The 13,551-nt window shown below is 34.1% G+C and overlaps 2 protein-coding genes across 2 annotated transcripts; both read left to right on the forward strand.

The window, feature by feature from the left end:
* The first annotated feature begins 937 nt into the window (after nucleotides 1-937).
* LOC149743105 (uncharacterized) lies at nucleotides 938-3,506 on the forward strand. Its single transcript, XM_089882928.1, has one exon. The coding sequence runs from the start codon at nucleotides 1,230-1,232 to the stop codon at nucleotides 2,613-2,615; it is 1,386 nt and encodes a 461-aa protein (XP_089739054.1). The 5' UTR covers nucleotides 938-1,229; the 3' UTR covers nucleotides 2,616-3,506.
* LOC149743106 (electrogenic aspartate/glutamate antiporter SLC25A12, mitochondrial-like) lies at nucleotides 3,451-13,192 on the forward strand. Its single transcript, XM_089882736.1, has 16 exons — nucleotides 3,451-3,591; nucleotides 3,940-4,082; nucleotides 4,494-4,609; nucleotides 5,238-5,377; nucleotides 5,564-5,710; nucleotides 6,971-7,109; nucleotides 7,422-7,597; nucleotides 8,100-8,178; nucleotides 8,559-8,680; nucleotides 9,273-9,362; nucleotides 9,730-9,807; nucleotides 10,406-10,546; nucleotides 10,837-10,975; nucleotides 11,690-11,802; nucleotides 12,165-12,312; nucleotides 12,547-13,192. Exons 1-16 carry the CDS (start codon nucleotides 3,544-3,546, stop codon nucleotides 12,723-12,725), a joined length of 1,998 nt encoding a protein of 665 aa, XP_089738862.1. The 5' UTR covers nucleotides 3,451-3,543; the 3' UTR covers nucleotides 12,726-13,192.
* Nucleotides 13,193-13,551: the final 359 nt, after the last annotated feature.

The raw sequence follows: 13,551 nt of genomic DNA on the forward strand, positions 1-13,551 counted from the left end.
GCAGCTTTCGTAGTAAATTTTTGTGGGAATTTCTCACGAGTCAACAAATTACACACACAGTACGCTTTGCGAGCGGTAATTTTAAATTAAAAGTGAGCCTGCGGAGTGACTGAACTGCATTGGTATACGATGGACGTAATAGAAAAGGGGGTTAGCGTGCCAATTTTATCACATTTAAAGTTTTGTAAGAAACATTTGACCCCAAACTCCTTTTCGTGATCTTATATGCTGTGGGGAAACATGGTACGTGTTTTCTCTTCTCTCCCCCATCCTGATATCCCATCTTACGCCATACAGTACAATCAATTTCGGATTTTAGATCGGTATAACAATTAAGTAAGCACAGTCTGATATGGTAAGGCGGGAGAAGACGGAACACCTTTAGAACATAATATGCAAATATCCGGATCGTGTTATTCCTGATCGTGATTAACATCAACAGCCTATACGAAAGTCGTGAGAATAAGGTTTTTATACCTCTTTGAATGTTTTGTGTTTACTACGAAATGGGACGAAAAAATAGAATAAAAAGTGTCCCACCTTCCCTACCTTACTACATATTTTGCAGCAAAAGTTACCTTTGACTTATTTATACGTTGTACAATAATCGAACGTTTTAGATAAGGCTAGAATAGAAAAAGAACCAAAGAAACAAACAAATGCAAAAAAAATGGGCTCAAATTAAACAATGGGCAATCGAAGCTTAATCGTCATCAAACAAGCGGATACGGCCCGCTTTATTGAAAAAGCTAATGTCGGTATGTCATCTCTGAACTAACACGTTGGTACAGAATCGTGGTATCAAGTGCGTTAAGTCTGGCATGCGCTGATCATACACCACGTGCTAGAATGGTAAATGTTCACCAATCATATTCGCCGAGGCTCCTGATCGCGACTCTTTTTTTATTTATTCCATGTTAGGTTACTATAGGTCATAGGCGCCGTGGAAGAATACTCGGACACGCTTGAGCGCGTTTAGCGGTTTTTCTGAAGGTTGTATGTGAAAAGCTTTAAAATAGTCAGTTATGTGTATTTTTTGCACAGACAGAGCTGATTGAACGTATGAGACATTTGGTCGATCTAAAAGGCAGGAAACGTGAGTAATTTTTGCAGCAGTCACTATAATAATTGTAACGTTTTGCAGTTCTTTAACAGCTGTGCGAAGTGCTTATTGATAAAGGAACAGTTACAAATACCGTAAATATATTTTGCATTTCTGTGTATTAAATATGGGAACTGCACCTTCCAAGACAAGTGCCCAACACGCTGTTGCCACTCCCGTAGTTGCACGGCCAAAGTCATCTAAAAGCCCGCAAGTTGACGTCAAAGATGTAATGATAAGTTACAGTCACCAAGATGTTGACGCCATGAGAAAATTAAAGTCAATGTTGGAAGGTAGTGGGTTGACAGTGTGGGTTGATGAAGCAGCACTTACACCAGGGTCAGTGTTTTTACGGGAGATTGGTGAAGCCATCGTTGCTTCTCGCCTGTTCATTGTGCTTTTAAGTGGGGATTCTGTGCAGTCAAAATACTGCCAGGATGAGGTCTCACTTGCTTATGTTTCGAACAAAAATATTTTTGCTGTTTCATTGTTACAGTATGATGATATCACTAAAGTCATGGACTTGGGTATGAAACTCACGCTCTCTTGTGTGCAGTGGACCTTCTTGAATGAGGACACTGAAAATGCAATGAATGCGCTTTTGGGGAGCTTAAAGCTTGCTTTGAGTAAAGTAGAGGGTGGGAGCAAGGAAGAGAATGAGGAAGGCCAGGGCGAATCTGATGCAGATGATGCAACAAATGTTATGAATAAACAAGCTCTTAATTTTCGCCTACATGCCAAAAGAAGCTCTGACATGCTACCTGTTGAAACTGTTCCTGACAACCTGATGGCCCAGGAATTCTGGAAGTTAAAGTTTGGAGATGTAAGTGAGGTCGAATGGGTTAAATTTGCAGACACAATGAAAACTCATATGTCATCAATGTGGAATTCAATTCATATGTCAGCAAAAGATGTGAAGGATATGCTCAAGCTTATTGGAACTGAGATGGATGTAGAGAATGGTATGCTGTCATACATCAATTATATTAAGTTCTGTAAAAAAGGGAAAGAGATAGTTGCTTTGGATGAGGCAGTGCAACTGTTTGCTTCTGCCACTGTCGCTGTGAAGGGAGTTTTTAATATTTCTTCTTCTGTCCGGCTGACTGCCATAAAGAACCTTGGCGATCATCAATCTAAAGCTGTTATCAATGTTTTACTGGATCTGTTGTATGATGAAGAGCAAGATGTACAAGTAGTGGCAGCAATATCTCTTGCTCATGCTGCAAGTGGAATCACAAGGAATAAAACGAGAAGTACAGTGGTCAATGGACTCCTGGGATGTCTTTCTAGTAACGACCGACTTGTTAGAGAGAGTGGATGTCTTGCTCTCGGAAGAATGAAGAGCAAAGCTGCGATTGCTAAACTTCTTCATCTCTGGAGGAATGACACAATTTCCTCTGTAAGAGAAGCTGCACAGATTGCTATTGAGCAGATAGGAGGCGATGAGGCAGAGAGAGCTATGCATGTTACCAAGGTGCTCAGTGATGAAATACAAAAGCTGAAAAAGAATTAGTATTGCTAGGTGCATTTGTGTATTAATGCATAATAATTATATAGTATTTTACACTTTATTATGTAGTACAAGTTCCCAATATTTTCATATTCATATATCTTTCTTACCTTTAGTACATATTGCTGTTACACATGTGAATTACTTTTTTATATTTCCGTATTCGTGTGCTTGTATGAAATGTATTGTTTTATCAGGGTATTATATTTATTTGCTATTACTTTATTTTGTTGTAACATAATTCAATTATCGAGTTATGAAATGTTGTTTAAAGTTTTTCAAACTTAAACTCAGTTATTTTTAAACATAGTTTTAGTGTTCGAACATTTATTGGCATATAAAGCAGGGTGGGGAAAGACTGGACACCTGTATCACCTAATAACTAAATAGCATGTTTTAAACAATTAACAATGGGCTATGGAAGTTGTGAGGATGTGGTTTAACAATTTTGTTAATGTTCTTTGTTTACTACCAAATTGGACGTGAAAAATACTGAAAATAGAAAGAAAGGTCCATATTCCCCCTCCCTACTATATTATTGACAAACCTTTCTTAGTTAAAAGCAAATTCATCTATGTAACAGTTATGTTAACTTTGTTAAATCATTCTAAACATAGGTACTCATACTTGTTTGATGTGTTTACTATTTAAATAATTGGCAAATTTTAATGAGAGGAGTAATTTGTTAGACTATGCTATATGCTATGCCTATTTATCTTTTAAATTTGTATCGTGTAAACATAAAAATATTTCGTTGTTTACACAACAATTATGCTGCAGGGTAACAATATTGCACTGTACATTGCACCTTCTTATAAAATTTATATTATATTGTAATTTGTTATATTTTACGCAAAGTTTTAATCTTCTTACCCCTTCCTATCTATTCGTAGAGTTGAGTTTAGGAACAGATTGTTAACTCAACCACACGATGGCAGTAGAATTGGATCCACAAAAACTCTTCGAAGTTTTTAAAAAAGTGAGTGTGCATGTGGTAATGTTAAACTAAGACCTGATTTTTGCCACAAGCGTCAAATTACAAATTACTGTTTTGTTTGGCTGTTAATTTAACCACTTGCAACATAAACCATTAGGGATTAGTCGGATTACGTGATTGAATGTTTGAATAACTGGAATGTTGGATCAATGATTGTATTTTCATTAATTAACAGAACACAGTCTTTAAATCTTGTAATATAACTTCAAGCTGATGAACTACATATATAATTTTAGTACAAGTTTTGTTGTTTTCCATTCTTATTGATTTATCTCATAAAAAATGAAGTTGTAACTATTTCTAATATTTAAATTAAACTTTTGTTTACAGCATGCATCAGTGGAAAAAGATGGCGAACACTTGATGACAAGCAGTGACTTTATTCGAAATTATTTACGAATGCTTCCAAATGAAAACCATAACAAAGAAACTGTGAAGTTGCTTTCATCTGTCGCTGATTATACTGGGGATGGGTGGGTTTAAATAATCATTTAATGCATAGTTAACATCAAAGCAATTCAGTAACACTTTTTAAGTGATTATATTAGTTGTCTGTAAATGTATTAAGATTGTTGGACGTTGGTTCAATCTTTTAAACGTGTATTTTTTACATTAAATGTACCAAAAAAATTGTACATGCCATTTGCTTGACAAACCTGTTAAAATAAATAGAATATCATGTAATAAAGAATGAATCATAGATTAATCTGTACAAATAAAAGTAGATTTTTAGGCTACTGGCAATGACACATTAGGCTATAAACCCGATGAATTAACTATTTTACCTAACTAAACTATGTTGAAACACATTGATTAAACTAAATGTTTTAAAACAAACATTTTTTTTAAATTTGTCAAGTTGTAACTCGTTATATTGCTTACAGCTTTATATCATGGCCAGAATTCCAGGCATTTGAAGCTGTTCTTAATCTACCAGACTCCCTGTATCATGTTGCGTTTCAAATGTTTGACATGAATTGTAATGGAAAGATAACGTTTGGTAAGCAAACTAATCACTAAAATTACAAACAAAATAGAGCACAAAATTAGCTTTTGTTGTGGTGTTCTGAAAACACAGTAAATTATGGATAGTCTAAAAAATTCTTTAAGACAGTAAATTATGAATGTTCTCCAAGATGTTGGGTAAATGGGTGATGTCTTACCACAAGGTAAGCCATGTGACCTGGGGTTTAGGCCTGAGTTAGCCTGTTACCACAAATTCGTTATGTTGTGCTGTAAGGTTACAAACTGATAAATATTTAAAAGAATCGTTTGTGCATTTTTATGTTGTTGGTTCATGTTATGTTAGGTATATATCGACATAAAGTTCTTAAAATGAATATCTTAACGGAAAGTTTGTTTTCCTTTTTGTTGTTTTGTTCATTGTGTTCTAGGAATCTTTTGTTATGTTTAAAAAAAATATTATATTATTATAATATAGTATGCTGACACTCTGTGAAACGGACAAAAGAATGTTTACACAATTACTTACCAAGGCTGAAAATGGCCAGTAAAAAACATACAAAACAAATAATACAACTAAAGAGTGAAATTAAAACTATAATAAAATCAATAGAATTTGATAAAAATTCAATTTTATTTGTTTAATCAAAACTTGTCATTTGCAGATGAGGTTAAATCGATCTTCAGTAAAACGAGTTGTCACCAACAGATCCCATTTAACTGGGATTGTGACTTTGTGCGGCTTCACTTCGGATCTAAGAAGGAAAAAACTTTAAATTATTTTGAGTTTACTCAATTTCTGCAGGTAAAGATGTTAGGATACAATGTGTCATGTGTGCTGTATATTTTCCCAGATATACAGTAATTCATGTGTAACTAAGAGTGACTGTTTTTTACCAAGTTATAGGGCTTATAATGTTTAGTATATTTTCACAATATATTTTGTAAATGACGTTTAATACCCCTGCTTTATAATACTTCATATTTGTAGGATTTACAAGTAGAGCATGCAGTTCAAGCTTTTAAAAGATTTGATACAAATGGAAAAGGGATCATCACTTCTCTTGCGTTCCGAGATATCATGGAAACGATAAGACCTCATTTGCTTACAGACTTCGTTAAAGAAAAACTTGTTGCTGTAAGTTTTATAACAGTTTTTTTTATTTATCCAAATATTGCATCTTAATCATTGAGGTTATGTGGGCTCTTACACAGTATTTTATTTTAAATGTAATGATATAACATAGAACAAAATTTTTTGAGAGCAAAAAAATTTTACTTTTAATGTGTGGTAACACTGTTTCTATTAACAAGCTGAAATAATGTGTCCGAAAATAACATTTCGGCCACTTTGGTATAAACATTTCATCATGTTTACAAAATTTACACGTAAGATGTAACCTGGGAAAATCTGTGAATAATTAGGGAATATTAGTTTAACTACATTGGAGATTAGGTAACCTGTGTGGTCGTCTCAGTATTCATTTCATTTCACAATCAAGTATCATATATCACTATTACACAACTCCGGATAAAAACTTTGCCCCCCCAGTATAGGATTACAGTTTCCAAATCTGAATACAGAGTTTATCAATGTGTAGCATGATATTTTGACGGAAAACTGTCTTGTTGCAAATTCCCACTTCCTTTTTTTTGAGTTAAAAATAGATGATGAAACAATAGTAAAACACGCTGGTGATAGGGGTATAGCAATATTTAAATATGCTTCACAAAAGATTTTCGTAATGTTTTAGTGATTCCAACTTTGTTGACTTGCCAACCAAACCTGTGTAATTCCCAATATTTAAATTCCTTTGTATAAATATTAATGTTTATAACAACAAGGTACTGACATTTGCTTGTATTTAAATTGGTCAAACAAATGATAACATCATTGCAGCAAAACATTAGGTTCAAATTAAAATACTGATTGAAAAATTGGGCAGGTATATATAAAACATATATATATATATATTGTCATAATATATATATATTGTATATATTGTCATAACATAAACAACTCTTAATTTGTCATAATTGTCATTTAATTTGTCATATACAGCATTGACTCATGTCAGTAAACAAAATTACATGTATTTTCCTTGCTAGTTTGCATTTCAAAACAACCAATTAATTCCTCTGAATATTCTAGTTTTTGGTTAGTTGGGTACATGTAGACATTTAAGCAATGTATCAGGTTACCTCTATGGTTTATACAAGTCACCTGACAACTGCCATGTCATTGGCATGCTATAGTCTTATATTTTTTAAAGAAAGTTCAGGAAATACCAGAGTGAATGTACCTTATCTTATGTTTGAGATATTTTTGGTAAAAATTATTCAAAGAAATTTTAATTTGTCTCAATTTTTAAACTGTCGCATAATATCTTCTTACCAGGTTGTAGCAGGGTGTGGACAACAATCTGTGAGCTTCACGTACTTCCAAGCCATTAATTCACTTCTTAAAAACATGGAACTGGTGAAAAAAATCTACGAGACTGTGGTAGGCAAGGGACAAGACAAACCTGTTACTAAAGGTGATGTATTTGACAGAAAAGTATTTTTTTAATGTCTTGTGTCGTGTCCTTTATTTTAGTGTCTTGTCCATAAAAAAAACAAAGGATTTTAATTTTTATAAAATTTTAAAGCATTTAAAAAAAATCAGGTAAAGCATTTAAAAAAAATCATTTGTAACTGTTAAATACAGCAGAATGGTGAATAAATATCTTTCTTTTATATTTTATATTTTAACCAAAATCCATCATAGTTTTAACTTATTTTACCCAGTCCCAATTACAACATGAACATCGAAATAAGTTATTCTTAAAAATCAACATTTTTCCCTGCAGGTGAATTTCTCCTGGGAGCTCAGCGTGTATCACGACTTACACCACTAGAGGTCGATGTTCTGTTCCAGTTGAGTGAGTTGTGCGGGGGCAAAGGTCGAATTACGATGCGAACACTTGACATGATAACTCCGTTAGAGGAAGGTTCCATGCCATACAACATCGCAACTCAACAAGAGGTGTGATGTTCTTTATTTATTTCTTATTTTTAGTGGCATTTAATGGTGAACATAGTTTAGCATGAGATTTATCTATTAATATGAATGCACTGTACACACATAGGTGTCATTTTGCGTAAGTTAGAAGCCTGTTTGGGAAATAGATCGTAATTATTGTTAAAAACAGTTTTCCTACATGATTAAATTTACAAGGGTGTTATACATATTCCTATATCTCCCCTGTCTTAACCAAAAGTCAAGACCTGTATGTTCACCCAACATAATCCGAAAACCATGTCTACATACATCCTATCCAAGATTAAACTTTATAAAATCATTCGGCGAGGTTCATGACCATGACGTCTAAAACCATGTTTACATAATATCTTATCCCGAAAATCAAGATCATTTTGTATGGGATCATTACACGAGGTTCAAGGCCCTGGTATTTAGGCCTATGTTGACATATTACCTTAATCATTCCATACAGATACATTTACTCAGCTTACAATAAATCTTACAGACGATCCCTGAGAATCGGCCTGTGTATATGGCGGTGTTGGAAAATGCTTATCGATTCTCACTTGGTGTAATTGCTGGAGGTAATGTTTCTTGCACAATTATTACAACTTATTACAAAAAATTTCATTCACATGACTTTTGCTAGAAAACCTAGAGTTTATTGTAAAATGATAAAAAGTTTTTAAAACTCAATAAATATTTTACAAAAAAATGAAAAACATGATTAAATCTCACAATTTAGATATATTTACATTATTAAAAAGGTTGCAGACAATTAATTTTAAGTAATATATAGTCAGTTCTACTCTGCACTCTTTATAGAAAAATGTTTTTATAATATGATATCATTTAGTGTTTTGAAATCTTTAGCAACTTTTAACCACTGCTAATTATCTGTCTTTAATTTTACCACAGTTCAAAACAAAACTATTGTGTTCAAAACTTCCTTATTAATTTCCAGGTGTGGGAGCCACTGCAGTTTACCCGATCGATCTCGTTAAAACTCGACTTCAAAACCAAAGGTCAACGGGGTCATATGTGGGGGAGCTTATGTACAGGAATAGTTTTGATTGCTTTTTTAAGGTATTTTCACTTTTGCTGCTAACATTTGTTTGACAGTATGTGTGTTATCATTTATGTTAACTTTCAACAATTTATAAATGATAAATACATATATGCAATATACCATGTTATTTGTATAAATACTTGTTTCATAACCTGACAATGGGTATAGGTGCTTCGTGCTTAGTTATGCACTATGCATGGTTGGACGTCTGGTGACTCTGGTCCATTATATAATTCATTCATATTATAACTCGACAGGGAAAATGAGGTTCTAAACAAGTTCATATATATTCATAGCCATCCATGTAATAGGAGGGAATCAATTTTTGCATGCAACCCCTTTGTTCTTCTAAAATTTTCTCTTTAACATGTTTTAAAAAACTAACTGTGTAGAGTTGGAGAAAATTTTGGAAGATTAAAAGGGGTCACGAGCAAAAAAATTTGGGAAGTCTTGGTTTGTAATATAATATATGCTCTGTGTAAAATTGCTATACCCTCGGCCCATAGTATAATTTATGCTTTAAGTAAATTTGGTAAACTCCCGGCGACCACTGAATTTCGGTGCACCCAGTTTTGGAAGCCATGTTATAAAGTAACCATCCACCACCAGGTACTTCGGCATGAAGGTTTCCAGGGTTTGTACAGAGGTTTAATTCCACAACTTGTTGGTGTAGGACCAGAGAAGGCCATCAAACTAACGGTTCGTGCTTACAAGTATAATGGCTGTCTCCTTTTATTGTTTAGGAAATTTGCTGACTTTTTTGTAATTGTTGGTTTCCGTTTATGTGACATATTTAATCCAATTACGGTTCCCTACTTGTTTTTCATATTTATAATATAAATGGGACACCTTTATTACATAATACCCAAATATCCTAATCGTGTTTTAAAGTCTATGGAAGTTGTGAGGATACCGTTTTATAATTCTGTAAATGTTTTTTGTTTACTACCAAATGGGACAAGAAAATAAAATAAAAAGGTGTCTCATTTTTCCACTCCCTACTATATATATATATATACATATATATTTTTTTCATGTATGTGATGTTTTTTACACCTGCATGCAGATGAATGACTTAGTGAGAGATGTTGTGAGGCAAGATGGGAAAGTTCCTTTATGGGGTCAGATATTAGCTGGTGGCTGTGTAAGTTAAATACATTTAACTATTCTTATGAAATGTAAAGAATTTTATATTTATTTGGTTTACGTTCATTGGTGCTTACATTGAGGAAAGCACATATTCATAAAATATCTATGCAGTTTTATGGTATGTCTAATCTAGAGTGGGTAAAAATAAATTTCTTTCTTATATGATACTTAAAAGTGCATAGTTATGCTTAACACTCATTGCTTATCCAATTTATGCAGCAAATGGATTTGTGTGACAGTAAAAAGTATATATAATGTTTTCTAAAATCTACATGATCACATATGTATGTCAAAAACTTATTTAAAAATAAACGTTAACCTAAAACAAACAAAACTGTAAAATAAATGGTAGTTTTACAAAATTTATGTTGTTAAATTTATCTGAATATAAAAAAACTTTTTTACAAATCAACTTTAACCTAAAACAGACATAACTGTAAAAAATCGTAGTTCTACATAATTTTTGTTGCTTAATTTGCCTGAACAAAAAAATTTTTTTTACAAATAAACTGTGACCTAAAACAGATATAACTGTAAATAAATAGTAGTTCTAGGAAATTTCTGTTGTTTAATTTTTCTGAATATCCACTCAGGCAGGAGGGTCACAAGTCATGTTCACAAACCCGCTGGAAATTGTAAAGATTCGACTTCAAGTTTCCGGAGAAATTGCTGGAGCTCCAAAAGTCTCGGCACTTAAGGTGGTTAAAGAACTTGGGATAACTGGCTTATACAAGGTACAGTGTGTGGTTGGTTTGATGGTATATAGAATCGCAGTTAAAGTTTTAATACTGTTAAAATTTGGTAAAAAAATGGAAATTTTGTTAAATTATCTTTGAGTGTATTTCAGTCAACATGTTTTGGTTTTACAATTTTATTTCAATACTAATATAATATGTAAAACTTGTGCTTAAAGCAAAATATTTCAGTTACAATATACTCTTCTCCCGCCCTCTCTTGTGACTGTTACTCGCATACAATTTTAAAATTAATTTATATCACAATAATTTTCCTCAAACAACCACAGGGAGCTCGTGCATGCTTACTACGTGACATACCATTCAGTGCCATCTATTTCCCAGCCTACTCCAACATTAAAGAAGCTTTAGCAAGTCCAGATGGACATGTGGCTCCGTGGAAATTACTTCTAGCTGGTACACTGGCAGGTAAGAATTGATTTTGTAATACTGTTTACTAAGTTTTTTGTTTGTTTTGTGGGGTCCTTGTCAAGGACCCATTACTCCAACACCCAGAAAGCCCGTTTAAGTCCTTCGTTCGACCAGTGCCGCAACGCCACATCGCAGTCAGACAAGTATTTTTTCGCACTACTTTTTGTCCTCGTGTGCTTACGAGTTACCACACTTTTTAGCTTTGTGTATGATTTTTGTTTTTGAAATAGCTGATAATTTAGACAACCCATTAGTAACCACTGGGTTGGAGCAATGTCCATTAGGTGCCTTGCTCTTGCCCAAGGACACATACACATTCAGTGTTAGTATCGCTGTCAATCATCGTACCAGGACACTTTGGTTCCGATGCAGGCCCCTAAACCACTGGGCCACGGCGCCGGACAACTAAGTGTAATTTTCCATTGCATTTTTTCTGTTATATTTGGGTGAGTTTCTGTCGTTAGGCCACCAGGGGTTTGGGATTTGAAGTCTATATCTTTAGTGTAACTTTTTATGTTTGGTTTAAACTGCACAAAATAATTACTTTTAATTCATACCAGTTTATAAGCAAAAGACACATCTGGTTATGATTCACTGTATATGCGTTTAGGTAAATGTAGAGACAGCATGGGAAATAAAGTATAAAAACACACAGAATAATGTGTATAACTAATGCCCACTCCACTGCATAAGTTTGAATATGTAAACCAGGTGCACCGGCTGCTTCCCTCACTACACCAGCAGATGTGGTGAAAACAAGATTACAAGTAAAAGCAAGAGATGGACAAACACAGTACAAAGGAATGATAGACTGCTTTAAAAAGGTTCGTTTCTTATTCTTGTCGTTGGCAATTTAACAAACTACAACAGCTTTTGTTTGCCATTGGCATTACAGGGCTGGAGGTTACTGTTCTGGGTACCTGATAAACTCTGTTGTAGTTTTGGCTGCTTCACTTTAGATGTATCAACCACCAGTGTTTCGTAGGTCTTCGTATTTTAAGCGAAATTTAAAGCAATAGTACCATAACTTTCAAATGCACAACGTAGCAAATAAATGTAACTCTAACTAATAAGTAGAATACAATGAAACTTTTGTCACTTTATAAACATGTCATATCATTCCATGGCACACATGTCGGGGCAGCTGCAGTCTTTATAACTCAGTTCTGCCTTTCCATCCAACCAGGTGTATGCAGAAGAAGGATTTGCTGCATTTTGGAAAGGAGCTCCCGCTCGTGTCTTTCGATCTTCTCCACAGTTTGGCATTACCCTCCTCACCTACGAGTTACTACAAAGATTCTTCAATAAAGATTTTGGTGGCAGCAAGCCAATCGGTAAGTTAGGTGTTGGCTTTAGTGGTAAAAAATAGTTTACACCTTATGGAAAGATTAGTTGTACAAGTTTGTAAGCAGTGTGTTGGATATGAAATATGATTTTTTTGGTTTTATACAACTTTGGTTGATTGTTTGATTCATTTTTCACATAGTTCGCATAAAACTATGTAAGGTGAAATCTGCTGCAACAAAAGGTGTTTTTTATTTTATGTAAACATTTTCCTATTTTCGCAGGTTCTACCCACAAACCTAAATACGTCCATGTTTCGGACTTGCCCCCAATCACCCCCGACCATATGGGAGGGTACCGTCTTGCAGCAGCAACCTTTGCTGGCGTAGAAAGAAAATTTGGACTTGCCCTGCCGAGATTTGAACCCATGACCCCTGCAATTACAAACAAGACCCCGGCCTAAGACGCATGCACTGTCGATTTTTTCATGTTTTTTTACTAGTATTTTGCAAAGGTGAGGTGTTTGATTAATTTCTTGTGATTATTTTCAGTTAAAGTTCCTCTGTAGTTTATGGGCAATATTGCTGCCCTTATACCATTAAAAAAGTGGATTTTCGTGCTAGGCTAGTTAGGAAATAACAAGAGCTGTCAAATACATTTAACAAATTGCACTTTAAATATTGGTGCGAACTCTTTGACCTGCCTCTGTTACAACAGACTTAAAGTAAATCATGATACATTTCTGCATGTTATTTATTCATTGCGCAATTCAGCTAATTTATTTAAATGTGAAGGTGTTCTATACATACTTCACTATGCCAGCATGCACGTTCCTTTGCCTTATATTTGCAGAAAGTTTACATACAAGTTTTTGCCTACAGTTATTGTCACCTAAATCCCTATGTAATTAAAGTCTTCTTGAATTGAAAACGAGTAGTGATAATTTTATTTAAGCTGCAGCATGGCCTACTCAATACACGGCGTAGGAATACACCGAAACTGCTCAGAAAATAAGAGGCCTATTGACGCGAATAATGCCCATTATAATACATTTCAAATTTTGCTGTTTCTGGCCTAAATAAATCCCACTTTACCTAGCGTGCCTCAACATAGGAACTCACAATCGAAAATAAGAGGCCTATTGACGCGAATAATGCCCATTATAATACATTTCAAATTTTGCTGTTTCTGGCCTAAATAAATCCCACTTTACCTAGCGTGCCTCAACATAGGAACTCACAATACAGAATACTTCAAAAATTCACTGGAATCCTAATTTACTTAAACTA

Source organism: Ciona robusta, chromosome 1 (genome assembly GCF_009617815.1).
Source record: "Ciona robusta chromosome 1, ASM961781v2".
In the NCBI taxonomy this organism is placed as follows: Eukaryota; Metazoa; Chordata; class Ascidiacea; order Phlebobranchia; family Cionidae; genus Ciona; species Ciona robusta.

Bases quoted from the DNA above. Each gene is read 5' to 3' on its own strand.
- LOC149743105 (XM_089882928.1), top strand. From the start codon at position 1,230: ATGGGAACTGCACCTTCCAAGACAAGTGCCCAACACGCTGTTGCCACT.
- LOC149743106 (XM_089882736.1), top strand. From the start codon at position 3,544: ATGGCAGTAGAATTGGATCCACAAAAACTCTTCGAAGTTTTTAAAAAA. The intron at 8,179-8,558 runs GTAATGTTTCTT...ATTAATTTCCAG, and splicing joins ACTTGGTGTAATTGCTGGAG to GTGTGGGAGCCACTGCAGTT. The intron at 12,313-12,546 runs GTAAGTTAGGTG...CTATTTTCGCAG, and splicing joins TGGTGGCAGCAAGCCAATCG to GTTCTACCCACAAACCTAAA.